The sequence below is a fragment of the Colias philodice genome, chromosome 16 (genome assembly GCF_061535455.1).
Source record: "Colias philodice isolate Cphi_HAF_F1 chromosome 16, ilColPhil1 Martin Lab GWU primary, whole genome shotgun sequence".
Lineage (NCBI taxonomy): Eukaryota > Metazoa > Arthropoda > Insecta > Lepidoptera > Pieridae > Colias > Colias philodice.
Window position 1 is genome coordinate 4,872,448 of NC_143101.1, and position 20,978 is coordinate 4,893,425.

General features: G+C 35.7%; 1 protein-coding gene across 1 annotated transcript in view; it reads right to left on the minus strand.

The window, feature by feature from the left end:
• Positions 1 to 772: 772 nt before the first annotated feature.
• The window catches only part of Dscam4 (Down syndrome cell adhesion molecule 4), a 148,509-nt gene continuing 128,303 nt past the window's right edge, over positions 773 to 20,978 (minus strand). The window contains exons 17-38 of the mRNA XM_089705302.1: positions 15,001 to 15,151; positions 14,333 to 14,483; positions 13,948 to 14,077; positions 12,684 to 12,851; positions 11,617 to 11,747; positions 11,053 to 11,263; positions 10,547 to 10,693; positions 10,069 to 10,224; positions 9,722 to 9,861; positions 9,003 to 9,159; positions 8,216 to 8,393; positions 7,663 to 7,853; positions 7,105 to 7,290; positions 6,714 to 6,850; positions 6,215 to 6,371; positions 5,787 to 5,927; positions 5,091 to 5,249; positions 4,581 to 4,738; positions 4,195 to 4,267; positions 3,534 to 3,692; positions 2,340 to 2,496; positions 773 to 989 (exon numbers count right to left, since the gene is read on the minus strand). Of these exons, the coding sequence (XP_089561428.1) occupies positions 773 to 989; positions 2,340 to 2,496; positions 3,534 to 3,692; positions 4,195 to 4,267; positions 4,581 to 4,738; positions 5,091 to 5,249; positions 5,787 to 5,927; positions 6,215 to 6,371; positions 6,714 to 6,850; positions 7,105 to 7,290; positions 7,663 to 7,853; positions 8,216 to 8,393; positions 9,003 to 9,159; positions 9,722 to 9,861; positions 10,069 to 10,224; positions 10,547 to 10,693; positions 11,053 to 11,263; positions 11,617 to 11,747; positions 12,684 to 12,851; positions 13,948 to 14,077; positions 14,333 to 14,483; positions 15,001 to 15,151 (3,455 nt within the window). The remainder of the gene's footprint in view (positions 990 to 2,339; positions 2,497 to 3,533; positions 3,693 to 4,194; positions 4,268 to 4,580; positions 4,739 to 5,090; positions 5,250 to 5,786; positions 5,928 to 6,214; positions 6,372 to 6,713; positions 6,851 to 7,104; positions 7,291 to 7,662; positions 7,854 to 8,215; positions 8,394 to 9,002; positions 9,160 to 9,721; positions 9,862 to 10,068; positions 10,225 to 10,546; positions 10,694 to 11,052; positions 11,264 to 11,616; positions 11,748 to 12,683; positions 12,852 to 13,947; positions 14,078 to 14,332; positions 14,484 to 15,000; positions 15,152 to 20,978) is intronic.

Sequence of the window (20,978 nt, forward strand, 5' to 3'; positions counted from 1 at the left end):
AATAGTTTTCGGAGATCACTTTAAATAGGCCTAGATATAACAATCTATCGATATCGAATCGGGGTCGAACTTTTGAAAGTCGAATTCGTTTTCGGCTTTGAAAAGTGTTGTGTTCAGACGTTTAAAATACATAATATTATATAAACTGAGGAGAAGCGGCATACGCGTAAAAACATGTTTCGTCTGAAGTCAGCTTGCGTTTAGTCGGTAATTCTTTCCGGCTAAAATGTATATTTTATCTTTGTCTCACTATGGAGTACGTGAATGTGTACCTACGTTATTATGTTTGTGTGTGTAGAATGTTAATGTAGATAACGCGGAACGGCTTTAACAAGTTTGTTCGCATAGACCGCTTCTACGTCAGTTTATGTACTTAATCTAAGTTCAGACATGGTAAAAAGAGAGAAGTATGTTATCTTCGAACAAATATACATCGCGCCGTTTGTATGTATGCGGAGCGCTTGGCCACGCCCCTCGTTCATGTACACGTACGTACGCACGCACACAATGCCGCTCGGTTTTTACTCGTTGGTTGAGGGCCGCGCCATTGTTGTGAGCGGTGTTTGTTTATACATTAAAATATCAATGTGACAAGTGACAACCCTGTGCTTTGCGGGTTTAGGTACTGCGCACTCCTAAACGCCGGGAGATGGCGTACTTCTTTTATACTATGTCTGAACTTAGTGGTTGTGTGTAGAATTATGTAGATAATAACGCGGAACGGCAACTAGTTTGATCGCGTAGACCGCTTTACGTCATATTCAGACATTATTCAGACGTTGATCTGGAACGCTTCACGCGTGACCTTGGTGTCGTGCGTGTGCGGGGGATGCGGGGGGTGTGGGGGGTGTGGGTGCGGCGCGCGGGGGGCGAGGTGCGCGAGGTGCGCGAGACGCTTGCGGCGGTCGCGCGGCGCGTCGCCCTCCGTGTCGTCGGAGAAGCGCGACGGAGGGTGGATGTGCTCGTTGAACGACGGGTAGTTGGATATGCTGCGAGCGAGACGGACGAATGGGTGGGATCCGTTATGTATTTACATTTTTTAACAAGTAAAGTGCACCGTGATCAATGATCATAAATAATGCAAAGAATAAATATTGAATCAGAATTTTTTATTGCAATGGATGTGAATCTCAAGTATGATACAGCAGAGGGCGTTGATAACACGGTCTACGGTCACGAATCACGAAAAATTTCGTAATGTCCATTCGCTCGGAAACAGAGACGTTCGTCCCAGGGAAACATAATTTTTCCGCAGGAGAAACAGAGATAGATAGGTTATAAAGTAAATTTTTCATGATTCGCGACCGTAGTTTACCAATTTAAACTGGTTGAAAATCAGTATTTATCTTAGGGCTGATTTTTCAATGCTTGGATAAAACTTATTCGTCGAATAATGTATAAAACTACCATTTTAAAAACGTATTCTAATTGCCTGTATTTGACAGTTTACGTGACATTTTAATATTATCGTGTAATACTTTATTGGACGGATAAGTTTTATCCAAGTATTGAAAAATCGGCCCTTAAATAGGCAAATTGAATGGCACGAAATGATTAATTGATGAATTTTTGATCTTAGATTATATTTTAAAGGTAGGATATGTGATATTAAATAAAAATAAATATCTACTGATGAAACATCGACTTTTAATTCTGCCCCTAATTTATGAAAAACTGATATATATACATACTAAATGAATATGTTAAAATGGTTATTTAAATAAATAAAAATCAGAAAATATTGTAAAAATATTTTAAAATAAATAAATAGGTAAGTAGGTAGTCAATGAATCACGTTTCTTTATTTAATTTGAATAAGGACATAATATAAATAAATATATTATAACCTGAACACATGGTAACTAGTGATTCAATACCCAACTATATCAAATAAACGTTAATATTAAATAAAATAATTTAAATGATTACACAGGGTGACTGGCATAATAAATATCAAAAACTCATTAGTGAAATAAAATTTATTCATAGTTATTGCAACACATTTTATCGTAAAGCATCACGTTTTCGAATGGAGACTACACCAGTCACCCTGTGAACCACAATGAATATTAATCATAAAAAAATTGGTTGTCTGTAAAGTCGGTTTACTGACGATAGTTGAACGTGACAATGTCCCATTGTGCTTCTTTGTCGCTCGTTCCGCGCTCTCGCTTGCACTTGCCTTACATGGAACGCCTCAGAGCGAGGTAACGCCGCATGAGTCATGTTTTTCGTGCGTGCAGCCGACTATCGAATTATAAGACGTTGTCACGTCAAAAAATCTATCTACTAGTGATGAATGTAAATGAAGTAACAAACGTATATACATGTGAAGTCACCTGAAGGTGGTCTCGTCGTTGTGGCTGCTGTACCCGCTGGAGGAGCGCACGTGCCGCTTGCCGCCCGCCTTGCCCTTGCGCGACGGGAACTTGCGCACCGCGCCGCCCGCGGACGTCTCCGACGAAGAGGACGACTCTTCGCGCTCTACGCTCGGGTCTGGAGGTGGGGATTGTGTTAGTGTGTGGTATAAGATATGAGAACGTCTGTGTTACGTTTGCAAGGCTTATGTCAATTTTTATGATGGAATGAAAATTGTTAAACAGATCAATGAATAGTTTGTATATTTAATGCTATAACAATAATGAGGCCGTTGTCGGAGTGCGGCGCGTGCTCGCACTCTACATTGGTTACTATACTGTGCACGCTAGATACTCAACGACGCGGACGTCTAGACTCGGCGATTGAATCACAACGTCGAACAAACCGCGACACCGCACACACCACAGCAGAAAGCGTACACCGTCTTCGCCGGTGAAGACGAGATCCTTTGTTCCGTGTTCCCGCACCCACCCGGGTGAGCGCCCGTCCGACTAGCGCCCTTTCGGCCTCCTCCACTCAAGCGACAGCCCAAGCTGAGGTTCGAGATCCCCGTGGCGGGGGGACGCCCTTGTGACGCTACCAGAGTGAACCTTCAGTTCACCCACGCGTCCGCGTTAAGATGTAGAAGCCCTTCTGGCTAACATCGAGAGACACCACACAAAAAAAAATACGTGTGGCACTCGAGGACTGCCGCGGTAAAGCTATTGCATAGCATCGCATCGCTGTGCCGGTTGGAGTGGGAGGTTTTTTCGTTACAGAATTTTTTTTTACATTCGGTCGCCGCGCTCAAAGTCTGAGATAAAAGCTATGCAATCATTGAGGTATTATTATAGGAGGACACCACGAACAAAATCTGTGTAACAAGCGCGGCGGCGCGGGGCGGCTAGTGAGTCATACACTTTAAAGATATTCTGCCTCTTATTACTTATAAGTAATTTATAAATTAAAACCAATCAATCAAACAAATAAATATTGTTTATCTTATTAAAAAAATAGGAATAAAATTATCAATTAAAACCAATCAATGTACCAAAAAAAAAAATGGTTTGAGACGATTGACTCTAACTCGTGTTAGAAATAGTTTAGAAGCGATGCCCTCTCTAATACGTAGTACATAGTAACTCAATGTATGCAATAGCTTAAAAGATACGCACAGGTGGTGGGGTGCGCGGGGCGCAGGCGCGCGGCGGGCTCGCTGTCGGAGTGCGGCGCGCTCGCGTCGTCGCTCGCGTCGTCCTCGTACTCTGTAATGGGCAGGTGCAGCGTTAGTATCTTCTTCACCTCCGAGTCCGTCGAGCCCAAGTTGTCCGACTCTGAAACACGACAAAAGAAGCCCCGGGTAACACAGAGTAACGAGATATAGAGCTGCTCTAATATGCCATAAGATTCCATCTCTATGGCGTATCGTCGCAGCGTAAGCGTGATAATGGTTAAGATTATGCCGATGGATGTACTGTGGACGTGTGATAATGGTGACTGAAATAGAAACGTGACGATCTCTGAAAGGAAAGCGATTCGATTGCGATGGAAGGAGAACTAGATAGAATAATGAAATCAAAGAGTAAAAAATTGGAGGATAATACGATACAATGTGCATGCTTACCTTTATAAATTACAACACCAGTTACGCTCCCATCAGGTTGCATAAAAGGCGATCACTTTGTCAAATTCAAATATCAATACTTAACTTAAACGGGTTAAATTAAACTTAATTAATAGAAAGTGCAATCTACGTAAAATAAAATTATCTCGCTAACTACTTATAGATAAGCTTGGTTCAGTTTTTGGCAATCATTGATCGACAAGTATATGTACCTTGACTTTCAGAGTGAGGATCGCGCAGTCTATTTCCTTTTCTTCTTACTTTCGTATATTCTGGTTCTTTTCCCTGTCAGAACATATATATTTGTTAAACAAAATATAAAATGGGTCTCAGACTAGCTCCTGGGAGTACTCCTTAGCAGAATAATTAATTATTATATAATTTATCATCCTTTAATTAGGACAATGAAGACGACGATAATCATGTATTCAATGCTTCCGTAAACAAACTGATAAAGTAACTACTGTATTAGTAAAAGTTTATATTTAAATCAACAATATACATAATTGACACTAAATCAAACGGCTTAAGAAAAACTGTTAATAGTATGGTTAGGTAAAGTTAAAGCAAGTTTAAGTTCTATGTATTTTAATATTACCTTATATTTATCGTTTTGTTTGAGATCGTGGTACACAAAGGAGCCGCGTACTGAATGATAAGGGCCACTGTACACATTTCCGCTATAGCTGCTCTCGCTATATGCGCTTGGTTTCGTGAGTTGGAACGTGGCGTAGGGACAAATGTCTTCAATGTATTCTGCACAAAGATAAAGAATGTGATAAAGTCTATGAACTAATGATAGCTACAAGTACGTATTATGAACAACGCAAGTATCAATGAATAGAGATTTTTTATTAAAAATGAATTGTCAATATGAGAATGAAATGAAATACAATATGAAGTTTTGAAGTGAAACTACTATAGTAAAATTTCAAAGTCGCGTCATTGCAATACCGTCAAGTCATGGAGCAACTAGCAAGGTGACGATTTCTCTATCTTGGCAAAAAAGTTACACTTCTGACACATGTGCTCGGCACACGAGCTCTTTTTTGTGAACAAGAGAATGAAATGAAATGTGTATCTTTTACATATCTTTACAATATCTTACCATTAGAGGCGTGTTTATAATGATGCGGTGGGTTCGGATGGTGAGCCCTTGCAGCAAGGTACTGATGGTCGTTAGAGCGGTTGACCTTGTTCTGTAACTGCGCGACAGAAGGCGACTCGCCGACCCCGCTCTCTGTGACTGCAGTCTCAGCGCCGCTCTCTGTGTGCCGAGGGGCTATATTGTGAGCGGTTCGTCAGTACGTTCTATTTGGAAGGTATAGGACAAAGAATTTGGAAGAAAAACGAATCAAAGCAACAGAGGATTGAAATTTTGTTCACGTAGTGGTGGTCGAAGCGATTGACCTCGCTCTGTAAGTGTGCGGTCTAGTTGCCGCTGTGTGTACATATAAAGGGCTATTTATATTTGAGTTGAATTAGCAGTACAGGGAAAAATTGGAAGATTACATGAAAAATATTGGAACAATGAAATAGGATAAATAAATTCTTGTAATGGAGAATTTATAATTGAAAATTTACATGACGAAAGTTTTGACGATGGGCTTGAAAATGGGCTGGGGGACAAACAATTGAAATCAAAATAGAATAAATAACTAAAGTTTTAGAACAAAAACACAACTGTTCATTAATAAGGCTCAACAACAAACTGAAAAATAAAAGCAAAACATTTAAAGAACAAATTAAATTTTCCAAAGATCTCGAAACAACCATAACTATAAAATATAAAAGCCACACTTACTGTTCCTCCTGACCAATAGCACGATGGCTACAAGAGCAGCCAACACTAATAACGAAAGAGCTGCAGGGAGCAAAACTCGTGCGCTACCGAGCGAGCGAGCACCTGCTGCAGGGACTGCGGGGGATATCTCGCCTTCTAACACTGAAACATTTGTTAACATTAGTATCGAAGATTATAAAATTATGTTAAAAAATTAATAAGAAGAAAGAATGTGGGAAGACCGATTCAAAGATGAAGACATTTGCGAAGAAGATCGATTCACACTCACTGTAAAGTTTTCGAAAAGTCGATTTAAAAAAATTACAATTTACTTGTAACATAAATAAGAAATTGAGTAGTCAGTTTTTTAGTCACTAAATCACGCGCGAGAGGCCCATCACGATCAACATTGAGCCTTATAGTCAGTAACAATAAGAGCTATAACTCACTGCCGCTAAGCGAATGCGTGGTGAAGTTATACAACGCGACCGCATGGCCCGCGTTGTTATGTGCCGTAATGCGTAGCTGGTAGTGCGTCGCGGGAGACAGGCCCATCACACTGAACACGCGCTCTGTTGCTTGCACGCTGTTTGATACTAGACGCCACTGGAATTAAATGATAAAATTAATTTTTAAGTTTTTGTACATCTCAAAAAATCACCTGACTGATGGAAAGTGTTATGAACAGTTAGATGTCAAATAAGGAAGTAAAACAGATTTGAAGAGCATTTTGAACAGTATGGCACTAAGAAAAGGTACCCATTATTCATGTAACTATTCATATGATAAACAAAAGGTATATGGTAAAGCTTGAAATGGAGCTAGTATAAAAATTATATTACTGTAATTTTTCATTGATTCATCAATTTAATTACTGAATATTACTTTCAAAGAACAACATTCTCTTTTATTTTAAACTGGATAGCTTTAAAAACCGTTGCATCTCACCTGAGACTGGCTAACTTCTCTATATTCTATAACAAAGTAAAGGATCCCACAGCCGCCATCGCCCCACGAGTCGAGCCAAACCGTCACCGTTGTTGTGTTCAGTGTTATCATTTGCGAGTGCTTTGGTTTCACCGGTACTGTGAAATATTTCTTTATTATTATAAGAAACACAAATTTCAAAGTTCATTCGTGAATTAGTAAGAATAAATTAAAACCACCTCATCATTTTTCATTTTTAATGATTTCCAAATACATAGTATAATTTTTTAAATGGACGATTTTTATGTGCTCTTTCTTGTTTTATTACTTCACTGATGAATATAATATTTTTAAAGCAGTTCTAAAAACTTCATACTACCCAATAATATAATAATTACAATATTTCACTCACCAGTGCCCTTAGTATACGCATGAACAATATCACAAGGGAGACCAGTACCAATTCTGTTAAAAGCCGTAATGTACAGCTGGTATCGGGTCCCACACCACAAGTTTGGGAGCACGTGCTCTGAAGTGCCAGCTTCCACTTGCAGTTCCTCCCAATCACCGTGTTCTCGTTTGTAGTTAATAACGTATCCTGAAAATAAGATAGTAATGTAGACCGAATCACGAAAACTTATTATGAAGGTTTAACAGTACTCGGTATGGTGCTTTAGCTTATTTGTTATTATTAAAATAACAGGTAATGCATACGTCAAAAAGTGTTAAATAGTCGACTACTACCAGCAAGTGGAATAATCGGCCTTTTTATGGATCAATGTTGACTTATCAAAAATCTTTAATTATCGAAAACAATACATCAGCAGAAGATATTTGATTTTTTTCTGGGCTTAGACCTTTACTCAACACTACAATCTTTGGTTTTATTACCCGTACTTGAAATCGTTTTTCACAATGTGTTTTCAGTACAAAATGTCGCTATCCATATTATCTAAACTGACTTTCTTACCCAATATAGGACTTCCACCATCTCCATGGTCACTCCACTGCAGATGCAGGGAATCCGCATACGAGTCCACTACAGCCAGTACTGGGGGTTGGGGCGGAACCTTCACTTCTACCAGATATGTGACCTCGTCGTGGCCATGTTGGTTCTCTACCAGGCAAGTGTAGTTGCCGCTGTCTGCGTATTGTGTCATACTGGAGAGAATATCAAGCTTTTATGAGCGTGATAATTAAATCACTACATAGTATAAAACAAAGTCGCTTTCTCTGTCCCTATGTCCCTATATATGCTTAAATCTTTAAAACTACGCATCGTATTTTGATGCGGTTTTTTTAATAGATAGAGTGATTCAAGAGGAAGGTTTTAGTATATAATTTATTCGGTTTTAGACAAAGCGGGCGAAGCCGCGGGCGGTAAGCTAGTAAATAATATAGAATTGATCAAGAACGTTAAATGGCCACAAATCTATTATTTTGGAGGACCTTTTTGAAGCTGGCAATATAAAAAATATAAAAAATTAATAAAGTAAGCATAGAGTCGGATAACGTATTCTTACCTAATTATAAGAGTTCCATCATTAGTCACATTTTTTCGCAACGTAGATTCCAATACAGCGCCGTTCATACTCCATGTTGTAGTGGGAGTTGGGATGCCAACTTTATTGCAGGATAAAGAGATATTTTCTTTCCAAGGGGTCACTATACTGCGGCTGAAAGATGTTATTCTCGCTGGCACTGGAATTATAAAGAAAAAATTAACATCTTCTAGGGACATTTCTGATACAGAAATCTCTTTGGGTTAAATATTTTAATAGTAGTATGAATGGGTTATTTAGTTAAACTTTTGAAAATTTTAGATGATTTTAGAAGCTTTAAAAACTTCTAGAATATTCCAGATCGAAAATAACTGCTTTTTTTTAAATCATACTTAATCCAAAAGAATTGAGATTTGTCCACAAGTTTTCTGAGTTCTTATTAAAAGTTCTGATGAGTCAGAAAAGGATAGAAAAATGTTTATTAACATTCTTGCTACCTATTAAAGATAGTTAGAAGGCTACAAACAAGTAAGTATAGGCTTTATACGAAGGTAAAACGTCTCCCATAGAAATTTCCCTTGTCCCGTCGGGTAAAGTCACTTATAACAGCTAGTTTATTGCATATAGGGCCGATTTTTCAATGCTTGGATAAAACTTATCCTTCCAATATAGTATTATTCGATAATATTAAAATGTCACGTAAACTGTCAAATACGGACAATTAGAATACTTTTTTAAAATGGTAGTTTTATACATTATTCGACGAATAAGTTTTATCCAAGCATTGAAAAATCGGCCCATAGTGTACCAGAATCCGAGGGCAGCACAGTGACGACCCGTGTGGTGTCGCCCTCGCCGAGGCGCGTGGAGGCGGACACCCAGAACTGGTGCGTGGCGCGCGCCGGCGAGCGGGACGTCTCGTGCGTCAGCGTGCTGGGGGACAGCATGCGCTTGCGGGTGCCCTCCTGTGTACGTTGTATATGTTGTTACGATAATGCTCATTGAAAAAAATTAAAGTTTTGAGACGTGTCAAAGGACATCCGGATGGAACTTATATACGTAGTATAATATTATTATTAGTCTGTGATGGAACGAAGTTACTAAAATAGCTGACTTGCTTTCTATGAGAAAGGGAGACAGACAGAGAAACACGTGCACGCCGCACGGCCATGCACGTGCACCTGTTTCTCTGTCTGTCTGTCGCAATTTTTCGTGAGAATGTTTTTCCGTCTAGCCCCCTTTCATTTATTTCATGTCCCTGTATATGCTCAAACCTTTAAAACTACACAACGGATTTAGATGCGGTTTTTTTTATAAATAGTGATAGAGAAATTTTAATTTCTTATGTTTTAGACAAAGCGCGCGAAACCGCGGCGGAAAGCTAGTTTGATATAAAATATAACAAAATCTTCGAATTTCAAAATTTGTAGACCACTCCAGCGACGCCGCGGGTGGAAAGCTAGCAATAAATATAAAAAAAATGTGTTTGTTATGAAATGTGGTTCATAATATTTTAAGTCAACTTACCTCTCTACCATCTTCAATGACGCTCAAATAAAGCGTATATCCCACAAGAACTCCATTAGGATTCGACGGAGGAAGCCACGAAACCAATATCTTGTTTCTCGATGATACCACCGCTTTAATATCAGCTGGTGCAGAAGGAACTAAAAAGGAAAGAAATAATTTTATAGAATAGTAATCACGCATCCCTAAGATACAACGTTAATAAAAACTAAAAAGCAGGTAATACTTCATTTATAGCACATTTGATTTGTTCAAATGAAAATTCACAAAGATGCCCTTCTCAAGAAAAAAATTGTGTATCAAAACAAATACAAACTTGATATAAATAAAATCAGACAAACTCTTACCATCTTCCTCCGTATGACAATAAACAGGGGCAGCTCTAACTCCATCCCCTGCTGCTGTGAACGCACACACAGTCACAGAGTAGTTTGTGTACCGACGTAGACCAGATAGTGTGGTGTGCATGCCTGATATCTGCTTTGTTACTGCTTCTTCGCTACCTAGAAGATAAAGAAGAAAATTAGTTGTACATAAGATGAAGATTTTTTCTTCTTAAAATAAATATTCAAGTGTCAAAATATATGATCGTAGTTAAGAACAGGATACGAAAAAATATAGATTATTTTCAGTGTTCAATTGTCTATCATAATTTGGATTTCGTGAGTCAGATATAAATTGAAAGTAATTGCACACGTAGCGTAACATTTTGATACGAGAGAAACTAAGTAAGGATTTATTATTTGTATCCAATTCATTTCCAAAACCAATTTTTTCCTATTAATTTATTTTAAAAACACAATGTTATTATTAACAAATACGTACCATACCAATCAGTAACCGGTGCATAAGTAACTCTGTACCCTTGCAGGACGCCATTTCTCCCGCGCAAGGGCGGCGGCTCCCAACTCACGCGCACGGATTGTGAGCTCAGCGCTGTGCATTGTAGCGAGCCCGGGGGGAGACTGGGCACTGGAAACGAACAAATTCTTAAATATAATGATAATTTCAATAAAACGAGCCTTTAGATTTGTATGAGGGTGGCTAGTTAAACAGAAGAAAAATCATTTTTGCTAATTTGACTGTTATAAAATATTGACAATACAAAATTCTCGAATTAACTCATCTAAAAAAAATCTTTTAATAGTCTGCAATTTTAATTCTTTATTAAGCACTGTTAATTCTAAAAAGATCCTCCCAACAATTCAAAATTCATAATATCACTTTGTGTCAAACTTTTATTTTCTCCCAAATATAAATATACTCTACACTCTACACATGAAACGGCATTCGAGCGTGGATTTAATACAATCTTCATACAAAACACTCACCGTCCTCATTAGTAGTAGCGGTAGTGGGTGGTGAAGCGGGTCCAGCGCCTCTACTATTGTACGCTTGGACTACAACCGCATATGGCGTGTGTTTCTGTAACCCCGAGAGTGTAGTTCTAGCCCGGGCAGTTCCCGTGCCTTCAACGGTACGGACTGTGTATGAAGCTCCGCCGGGACCACTTGCGCTGAGTACGCTACTGTTGTTGTTTAGCTGCAGACAATAATATATGATAATTTTTTATTAAGTGCATGTAATATAATTGTAGGTGTAAAAAAAATGTAAGTAGATATGAAAAGGATAGATAGGACAATATAATATTTTATATCGGCGACGGCAGTTTATAACCCGAACTGTTTTATTTATATTTTTGTAAAAATATTATTTAAAAAGGACTGGCCAGTTATAATATTAAATTAAGGGCGGTATAAGTTGAAGGTAATGAACAATTAGGAATACGCGAAGATATAGAAATAAAGAAAAATAGGTCGAATGATGTAATCACAGCATCTTGAATTAAATACAAAAATGAAATGAAAACAAAAATATTAGTTTATTTTCTTTACCTCTTGGAATCCCACATAATAACCCAGAATGTTTCCGTTCCATAAATCCTTCTGCGGCGGATCCCAAGTGACGATTAGTTCCGTGGAACTTTTCGCTTCCACCCGCACGTCGAGCGGAGGGCCGCTGGGGACTGGAAGTTTCAAAGTTATGTTTGTGATGTTTTTCAGTCATGGTAAATACATGAGAAATATATTGTGTAAAAATAGATAGATTTAAGACTATTTGAATAAGTTTTGAAGACGTTAATATTGTGAATTTCGCTTTAAAAATTCTGACAGAAAAAAAATCGGTTAAGCCACTAGACAACCGCAACACAACCAAAAGTGTTTATTAGGTTTGATGAAATAGTTTTAAATCAAATTCTCGCTGATGTGTGAAAAGAACGTTGCTTTTGAAACGGGAAATATTCCCAAAAAACTTTTGAATCACTAGACAACCGCAACATATGCAAAAGTAATATAACTTATGAAATCAAAATCGACTGCCAAAACAGGCAGTGCCAAAAACTAGTATTGGGCACTCTATTTATAGGTATAATTTTCGTATTGCAACAGCCTGGACGTATATAGATTTAATAAAAATATAGGTTTTATTATTCCTAAGCATAGTTGCAATAACTGTGACTTCATACGGATGCTATTCAGATAAATAGCCAATCCATTTAATAATCTTTATACTATCAGCTGAAGCCAAAGATTTTTATTTTAATTATGGGTGCATGTATTATATGAACAGCCATATTTGTGCGTAACAAATCTCTAATAGCTTTAAAAGTATTTCAGTAAATCCCCTAGAAAACATGTTATGTATTATATTTATGTACCGCGAAAACTTCTGAAAAAATTTCACCAGCTTCTTGATCGAATCAGTAATCGTTCCGTCTTCTAGTTAAAAATCAGTGCTATTTACATATAAACACTGAAATAAGCATTATTTAAAGAAAGAAAATAGCATTTAACAGCACTAGTGTTACAAGTGTTTTGATTGGTCACTGAACATCAAGTATCATAGCGCCTCGATTAATTGTTCTGCCAGATATCATAAATCCAAGTACAATAAAACCTACCTTCTTCAGTAGTAGTGACTTGCACAAGTTGACTCGGTTCACTCTGCCCCAGTCTATTCTCTGCTATAATACGCAAGTGGTAAGACGTAGCCGGTTGTAGGTTCTGTACGCTTGCTGACGTCACACTCCCGGGGACGATTACCTTTTGTGGCGTGGTTGGCCATGGTTCTAGAAGTTAAAATTATATGTTTAGTAGAACTAATAGAGAATGGTAATTGTAAATTTTATGGGTGTTTTTAATTGAGGATAAAAGTAATAATTGGAAGTGGTTAATGTTATATGGGCAGGAATGATAAAGTAAGTATAGAATTGTTGATTTCATTGGTAAAAAAAGCTTCAGCTATGTTAAAACGATAGAAATTAAGGAAGATTTATAGTATGTCGTAGTAATTAGATCAATTTTTAAATATTTTGTCTATTTTAATTTTCTCTCAAACGTATTTTATTCCTCAAGATGTTTTTAAAAAAAATTGTGTCCTTCTATAATGAACAATTATTACGTATGCTTTGATTTTTAACATCAATTACGAACTACCAGTAATATTATATTCCCGAACTTAAGCAGAGTATTAAACTTTAAAACATAACATGGTAGAAGTGAGAAAGTTCCCGATTGATTTTAGTTTCCAACACATTATAAGGACCTTTCAGTGGATATTGTGTTGCTTGCACGTGTTGATCAGATCGCAGAACTGCAGGTTTCTAACTAAATTCAAATTCAATTTGAATTACTTCTAAATTTAATTAATTTAGATGCAGTTGGTTTCGCGCTATTTCTAGTTAATACATTGGAATTATTGAATTGCTACATTGTTCTTAAAAACCCTTCCATAGTATTTAACCCTACATTAGTCGCGTGGTCTACACGTGTAATTCAGTGGTACAAAGTTGCAAATTTATAAAAATTGAATAGCTCCAGTTATTTCATCCTTCGTGTACTCTAAGTTGAATAATTCCCGCATGCACTCAGTGCAGCGGTCGGGTGCGCGTGGTTGTGCAACAGGAGCTTCGCAAAATTTGCGGTCTACGTACGTAAGCCACGCGACCAAATACGTAAGTTTTTTGTTGTAACTGTTTCATTTATTTTTTACAAATATTATGCGAATGCCATGCAAATACCATTTGCATGGCATTTGAGGTAAAAGCACGCGCGGTTTTTGTTGTAGTTGTTTTTTCTTATCAAAAAGATATGGTTGTATGTTTTGTAAATGGTCTTCTATAAATATTAAATTATATACATTTTCTCTACATCATGTGAACATACCTGGTGCTTCCTTGTACTGAACAATGTAGTTAATGATAGGGCTGTTGCCTGCGTAGGGTTGCGTCCAAGATATTTGTATAGACCTCGATTGTTGGTCGATTATTCTTATGTTTTTTGGCATTTCTGGAACCTAAAAAAATGATACATAATTATTTATATTGGACTTAAATTTCATGTTCAATCATCATAATGGAACACGAAATACCTACTGAACATTTTTCTGTATCCAATACAATAAATAAAATTACGCAATTTGTTACAACTGAAATAGTTCCTACTTAATTACAAATCAAACTGCAATTCAACCATTTCAAAATTGACCAAACAGTTACAATATCTACAATCTAAATTGACACTTAAATCCAAGCACTAAAGTTCAGATTACCTCTTGCACAAGCAAATGTATCAACATTTCGTCCTGTCCGTACGCGTTGGACGCGCGGCAGGTGAGCGCGCCAGTATCCTGCCGGTATGTTTGCAGGATACTGAGCTCTGACACTAGCCCGTCGTCCAGGACTTGCTCGCGGATTGTGTATCTGTAGAGGAAGGTGGTAAAAATATGTGGAACGATAATGTGACACATAAGTACCTAAAAGTTTATTATAATTTTTTTTATTGATTTAAGATAAGTTAATCTGAACGTAAAGCAGTTAACAATTGCCTTATGATATGAGTAATTTATTCTTTTGTTAATTCTAAATCCAATTTGAAAAGGAGAACTGCGGTAATATGACAAAATGACTTTTGAACCATTTGAAAAGTTGCGACAACGGAAACAAGTGCAAAAACGCTTTATATATATATTTTGTCTTCATTCATTGTAAGTGTTTTCAAGTTTAAAATAAAGTGAAGATCCAAGACCTTGTTGTTGAAATCAACTTACATAAGAAATTTGACCGGCGAATCAATCCTCTATGGTTGTTATACAGATGTTATATATTTAACATTGAATTTAGTAAATCGAGACTAAGTAGGTATTATTTAGGACCTAAACTAAATCAAGCTACATAAAGGAAACTTTCTTATAAATATACACATAGAAAATATTGAAACCTTTGGTCCAAATGGTGTGCTATCGTGTGATGATGAGGGCTTCTCCACGTGACTTCTAGCGGTGCGTCCCCAGAAGCAGCGCATTGTAGATGTGCAGCTTCCCCTGCTGTTACTTGCACGGTTTTGCTCTTTACGGGAAAGCGAGCGGGGGCTGGGAATGTTAATATAGGTTAATATTTAAATTTCTAGAAGAAGAATGGTGGTAATCTTCCAATTGAAATAGGAAGGATCTTCACTCGACTGGCAATAATGCATACTATCAGGAAGTTTATGTGTGGCATAGAGAAAACAAATGCGCGGATTAGGTACTGGTATAATTTCAAGTAAATTTAATATGAAATTTAATTCAAGTTTTATTTCGATCTCTTAGTTATATTCAATCGTGGGTGGTTCAAAAATATCGATTCTCCACACCCAACCCACTTTTATTGCATTAAAAATAGTATAAATTATTCTCTATGAAAGTATCCATGTACAAATGTATGAATATTTTATCCAAAATCAGTGCAACGTTTTATTATTGACGACTATCTGAACTTTTCAAGCAATTGTTGTCAAAAGTAATTGCAATATTAAATTTGATATATAAAATTGATTACTACAGATTCGCCTACGCGAATACGGAATTTCACGTTTCACTTGTCAACTCGACGTTTCAGAATGTTGAGATTGTTTTTTTTATTATATTCGAAATTGCAATACATTTTTCAATAACAGACAAAAAGCTGTTTTGTTGAAAATATCAATATTGCAGAAAAAATTCTAAATCATTTTTTGGCTCTTAGTATTAGTACCGTAGCTTAGGTATTAGGTTAATAAAAGAGGAATTAAAGATATAAAAGTACATTCATCATGCATTTACTTAAAAATGACTTTGAATGAAACATTAATTCAATTTAAATTCAATTGTATTAAGTAGTAACTGAATACAACTATACGAAAGTTAGTCAAATATCATTTCACCCATGAAATACGAAACAGACCAAACATACTGAACTATATAAATAAAACGCATGTCCGTGAATATAAATAGAGGTTTGTCGAGAAATACAAGCACACAATACAAATACATTTACCGTAGAATGTGAAACTGTTTGCAAACTGTTGGGATTCGTGATTGTGTTCGAGGAAACAGGGTCTAAACTCCAAAGTGAGGGAACTCTTTCTCGACCGGTACGATTACATACAACTTGTTAGTTTTGCATAAATCAGACCCTTGTATTTTAGAATCACCTGTGTCTTGTTAATATTTATATCGCATACAAATAAATCGATTTCAATGTTTGAAATGTTGACGTTTCCACTTTCAGCTTTTAAAGAGATATTAATCTGTACGCTTTATGTGAAAATTAATTGCTACGTTTAGTGCATATTAATGAAATATGACTGATGTTAATTAACTTTTATTTACCTAAATGTCTGAATTTTTGTATAATATTATATCTACTCTTATTCTGTAGTTGAGTTAGAATTTAAACTAAGAGATTATGCGTTAATTTTTTTTTATCTTCAAGCAAAAGTAGAGTTTACTAACATTGTGAACACTTATTGATATAACTAAACCTTCTTTAATTATCTTTAGAACTCTACAAATACAAATTTAAACTAACAGAATACAAATCAGTTAGTTCAAGAATAAAATAATTTGAATTTCTTATATACATTAGCGTACGCAACAATTAAGTTTAAAGAACATTGTTTTTCAATTTACGTAGGTACTCGTAAATCTACCACCTAACTTTGATTTGATGAAATTAGCCATTACAAATAGCAAACGGGCGCTTTTGTTACCGGCGAGTCAAAGTGTAACGGATGAAGATAAATTTGTCCGTCGACAAAAGCCAATATCGTTGAATACAAACACGTATAAAGTGAACTTATTCTTGTGGAAGCCAACTGTCTCGTTTTCCAATAAAGACGAAACGTATTGCGATGTACGGTCATTGAGTTTTCTGGTCAAACGCACGCAGTTTTCGTCACCTCTATTCGACGTTTTTCTCCCAATTTTTTCGACCACAGATCACATTATATCTTTAGAATATCGAGAAAATTTTACTATCTGTGCTCTGTTATCTGTGGTTAGTAACATCTGCCCACAAAATTACACTTTCAGATGAGTCGTAGTCGCAATTTTTGAAATCGCTTGCAATTTTATATATTTCTTTTGTTGAAAATTTAAACGTTCATATGAGAAATTAAAGAAAATTATTTTTAGATAAAAATAAAATATAGAAACACAATGTTTATAAACTTTGAATTTTACTCTCACAAAATTAATGTAATAATTCTTATATTATTTAGCTGATTGCATTCAATCAGATGTAATATAGTGGAGCGTCGTAAGGTTTATACCTCGGAATCCAGGGCCAGTCAATGAATCTTAATATAAACCTTGAAAATATGTTTTTAATAGTATATAGAAAAATGTTAAAAAAAATTTTTTTCGCGCTCTCAATTTTTTAAAAATTATTATAAACAACTAGCGGTCCGCCCCGGCTTCGCCCGTGGTACATAATATTTACGTTTTCTGTACATAAGAACCATCCTCGTACTTCAAGGAATATAATAAAAAAAGAATTATCGAAATCGGTTCAGCCGTTCTCGAGTTATGCGCTTACCAACACATTTTGCGATTCATTTTTATATATAAGAGAAGAAGAAGATAAGATTATTAATTTTTTGGAGTTTTCATTGATTTATATTAGTCAAAAGTCATATTTTAAAAAGAACAACTATTACAAACTTGAAAACTTGATCTTGGATCTTTAGGGACTGCAGATATACCGATGAAGGTCGGGTTGGAGAATAGAGGGGATAACAGCTGCAGCTGTTCGATATTGTTCATGGCGGGCCCTCACAGGATAGTACACGTTGTAACTTGCTAGACTTAATACGTAGCTGTTGTTTTCGTTCCGAAAAATATTTATTTCCGATTTTTGTTTATTAAAAATTAATGTTTATATTATTGTGCAGTGAGTGTGATAAAAGTTAATTACTGAACATTACTGAGTTTTAAAAACTTTGAAAATAGTGGCATAAATTGTAAGTATTTGTTTTTCATTTATACCTATTACATGCTTTTGAAAACAGTTATAAATATTTTGTAATAAATCGATGTTAAAAGTTAGAATAAAATAGTAGAATTTAATAATATAAATCATTAATTATGTAAAAGTTAGTTATTAATATTACTAATATTTGTTGTTGCAGCCACGTGTCGCAATGGGTGAACCATCCAGTATTGATGTACAAGCAATGATGAAGCTCATTTGTGATAAAATCGGATCTAGTTCTGAATTAAGCTCTGAACTAGGAGATATTATAAAAGTCACTAGAGGCATATCATCATTAAAAGCTGCATCTGCGAAAAGAGGGGATGGACTTTCTCAGTATATAAATACTCGCGACTTTGTCTACGTGCATTCGGTATGCAGACAAAAATATATTAATAAAGGATGCATTAATTCTTAATTAAAAAAAAGAACACCACATCTGCATGCTCTCCACCTAAAAAAAAGCTTCGAACAGCTACTTCAATTGATTTTGATTGGAAAACTAGGTGCTTCTTTTGTAAAAAAGAAGCACCAAGCTCATGCAAAACAGGATGTGGAGCATCTTGTGGGTGCAGGAAAAGTGGATAAAACTGCACTGCAGCTTGCTTAGAATGCAATGGTGACAGCTGCACTAATCCTTCACCTACAATCTATATCAACGAGATCGACGACGACGACAATAATGTACAATGATGTAACAATGTGTATAGTTAATGATAATTTTTTTTGTAACTTATTTTTTACGATAATCTAATAAATTAACATTGAAGTTACTCTGCACATATAATTTATTACAAATAAAATTAAATTTTTCACTATAAACACTTTTTCCCCCTTCCGCCTCTCATTTTTCAGTAAATTGTTGTTAAAAATTGTTGTAAATCGAGATCGGTCAATTTTTTTTTTTTAACTTTTTTATTTGAGGTTTTAATAATGCAGTCTCATACTTGATATACAGATTCATTGACTGGCCCTGGGTTCCGAGGTTTGACCATTTTTATGCCTTACGGCACTCTACTAATATTAAACAAACAAAATGCGAAGACAAATGAAATTCATTTCTATATAATCATCATAAAAAGGTGTGTTTAGACAGCGAAGTACCAACTTTATTAAATTAAAGCTTGTTTGAGTACGTAAGAATAGAAGATAATAACTCTATTATCAATAATTAATTTAAGTGAAAATTCCCCAACACAATAGCTGCGATCTTCATGAAAAGCTTTGTAAAATGGTGAGAAATGGACGTTCTTTGATTTTATATACCTAAGTATAATATAAAAGGAATGGCAGCCGAGCAATTTGAGCGAGTTATCGGAACCTTTCGCAATTCTATAGAATTAAATAAGGAGGCCAACGTTAGAATAAAGTTATTTAAGTTTCGGACGCTTCTTGACTCGGAACATCGCTGCCAGTTCAGGTGTGAATAATACTCTTGTAAAGTGCACAAGTTTAGCTTCGAGTTGAAAACTTCGTTGAAAGTACAATATTATTTTTCCCATTTCTTCCTCAGCTGTTTCTTAAGTAATTTTAAACGGTTGCCCTATATCACCTTTGTAGATTAAACGTGGCGAAACTTTTCAAAAATTGCATTGCTGCAGAATAAAATACGGTGAATGGACTCGCTGAAATGCCGCATTATTTTGATTAAAGTATCGTAAACGTGCACGTATATTGCATTAAGCGTCCGTACGAGAATAATATAATTTTAATGGAAAATACTTGGAGAGACTTAAGAAAAATAATGTTCTTTAGCACAATGGAGGTAGTCGGAGGCCCGTTGTTGAAGCAATAATGAGGGTAAAGAATTTTCATTTCAGTTTCTTGTACGAGTCATCGCGGAGAGCTATCGAGGAATTCCACGAGTTTAGCGCGGTTTTGCAATTGCTCTCCTTCGATATTAGGTATATATCTATAACCGCAATAAAGGTTGTGTAAAAATGAAAAGATAAAGAAAGTATTTTTCATATCTTTTCTTTTTGTTAAAATGAAAAAGTTCGCTATTAACGTTTTATTCTAGTCAAATTTCTCGAGATCAATGATTTTTTGTGCATCATTTTCAGCGTTCATTTTCGTGTGTTTTAACTTTCGAGTGTTAGTACATCAAAATGAAACTGGTTTCGGGCATTTGAGAGGTTCCAAGAAATAGCTTTAATTCTAAGGATATAATAATGTCATAATTTTCTCTACAGGAAATACCTACTTATTAAATATGAAACATCTTTGCAATTTCTTTGTACTATGTCTACAATTCAATGTAGATAAATTCTTAGCACATACATTTACCCAGAAATAAGTTTAGATATTTGAAGGAATTGGTGCGATGTAGGTCGTGTTTGTCAACTTTCTTTACTCTATGCAAAGTGAAGAATTTTGCTCTCGAGTAGTTCCTGTATTTTACTTTCACCAACTTCCGATCTGTCTTACAAACTATTTCTCATAGGAATGCTTAAGTGCAACTTCCTCAAATACCGAATAGTTTAAAGTTCTGTATAGATATGAGCAATTTAAAGTTTTATGGAATAATTGAGCAAACAGTAAGGATTTCTGGCGTACATTCAGCCAATTATGTTTTATAACTCTTGAGTGATTTTCAGTTATAAATATTGATCTTAATATAAATAAAAACTTCAGAGTTTAAATAGGATTCGCTAGCGTTGATTATATTTAGATTTCCCTACTCAAAAAGAAGGTTGACTATAATGTTTGAACTCTCTATAAACTTTTTAACACGACGGGCAAAGCTGTGGTTTTTAGTTTTTACATTAAAACATACTACATATTTTACTCTTTTTATTTGTGCAGATTCAGATTGAATCCTACTTGATAATAGAATTTGAATGTAAATGACCACATTGGCTAGTATTGAACTATGAAATTTTATTCTAAACATGCGCTTTTATTTCAGGAATACGTTTTCATGAT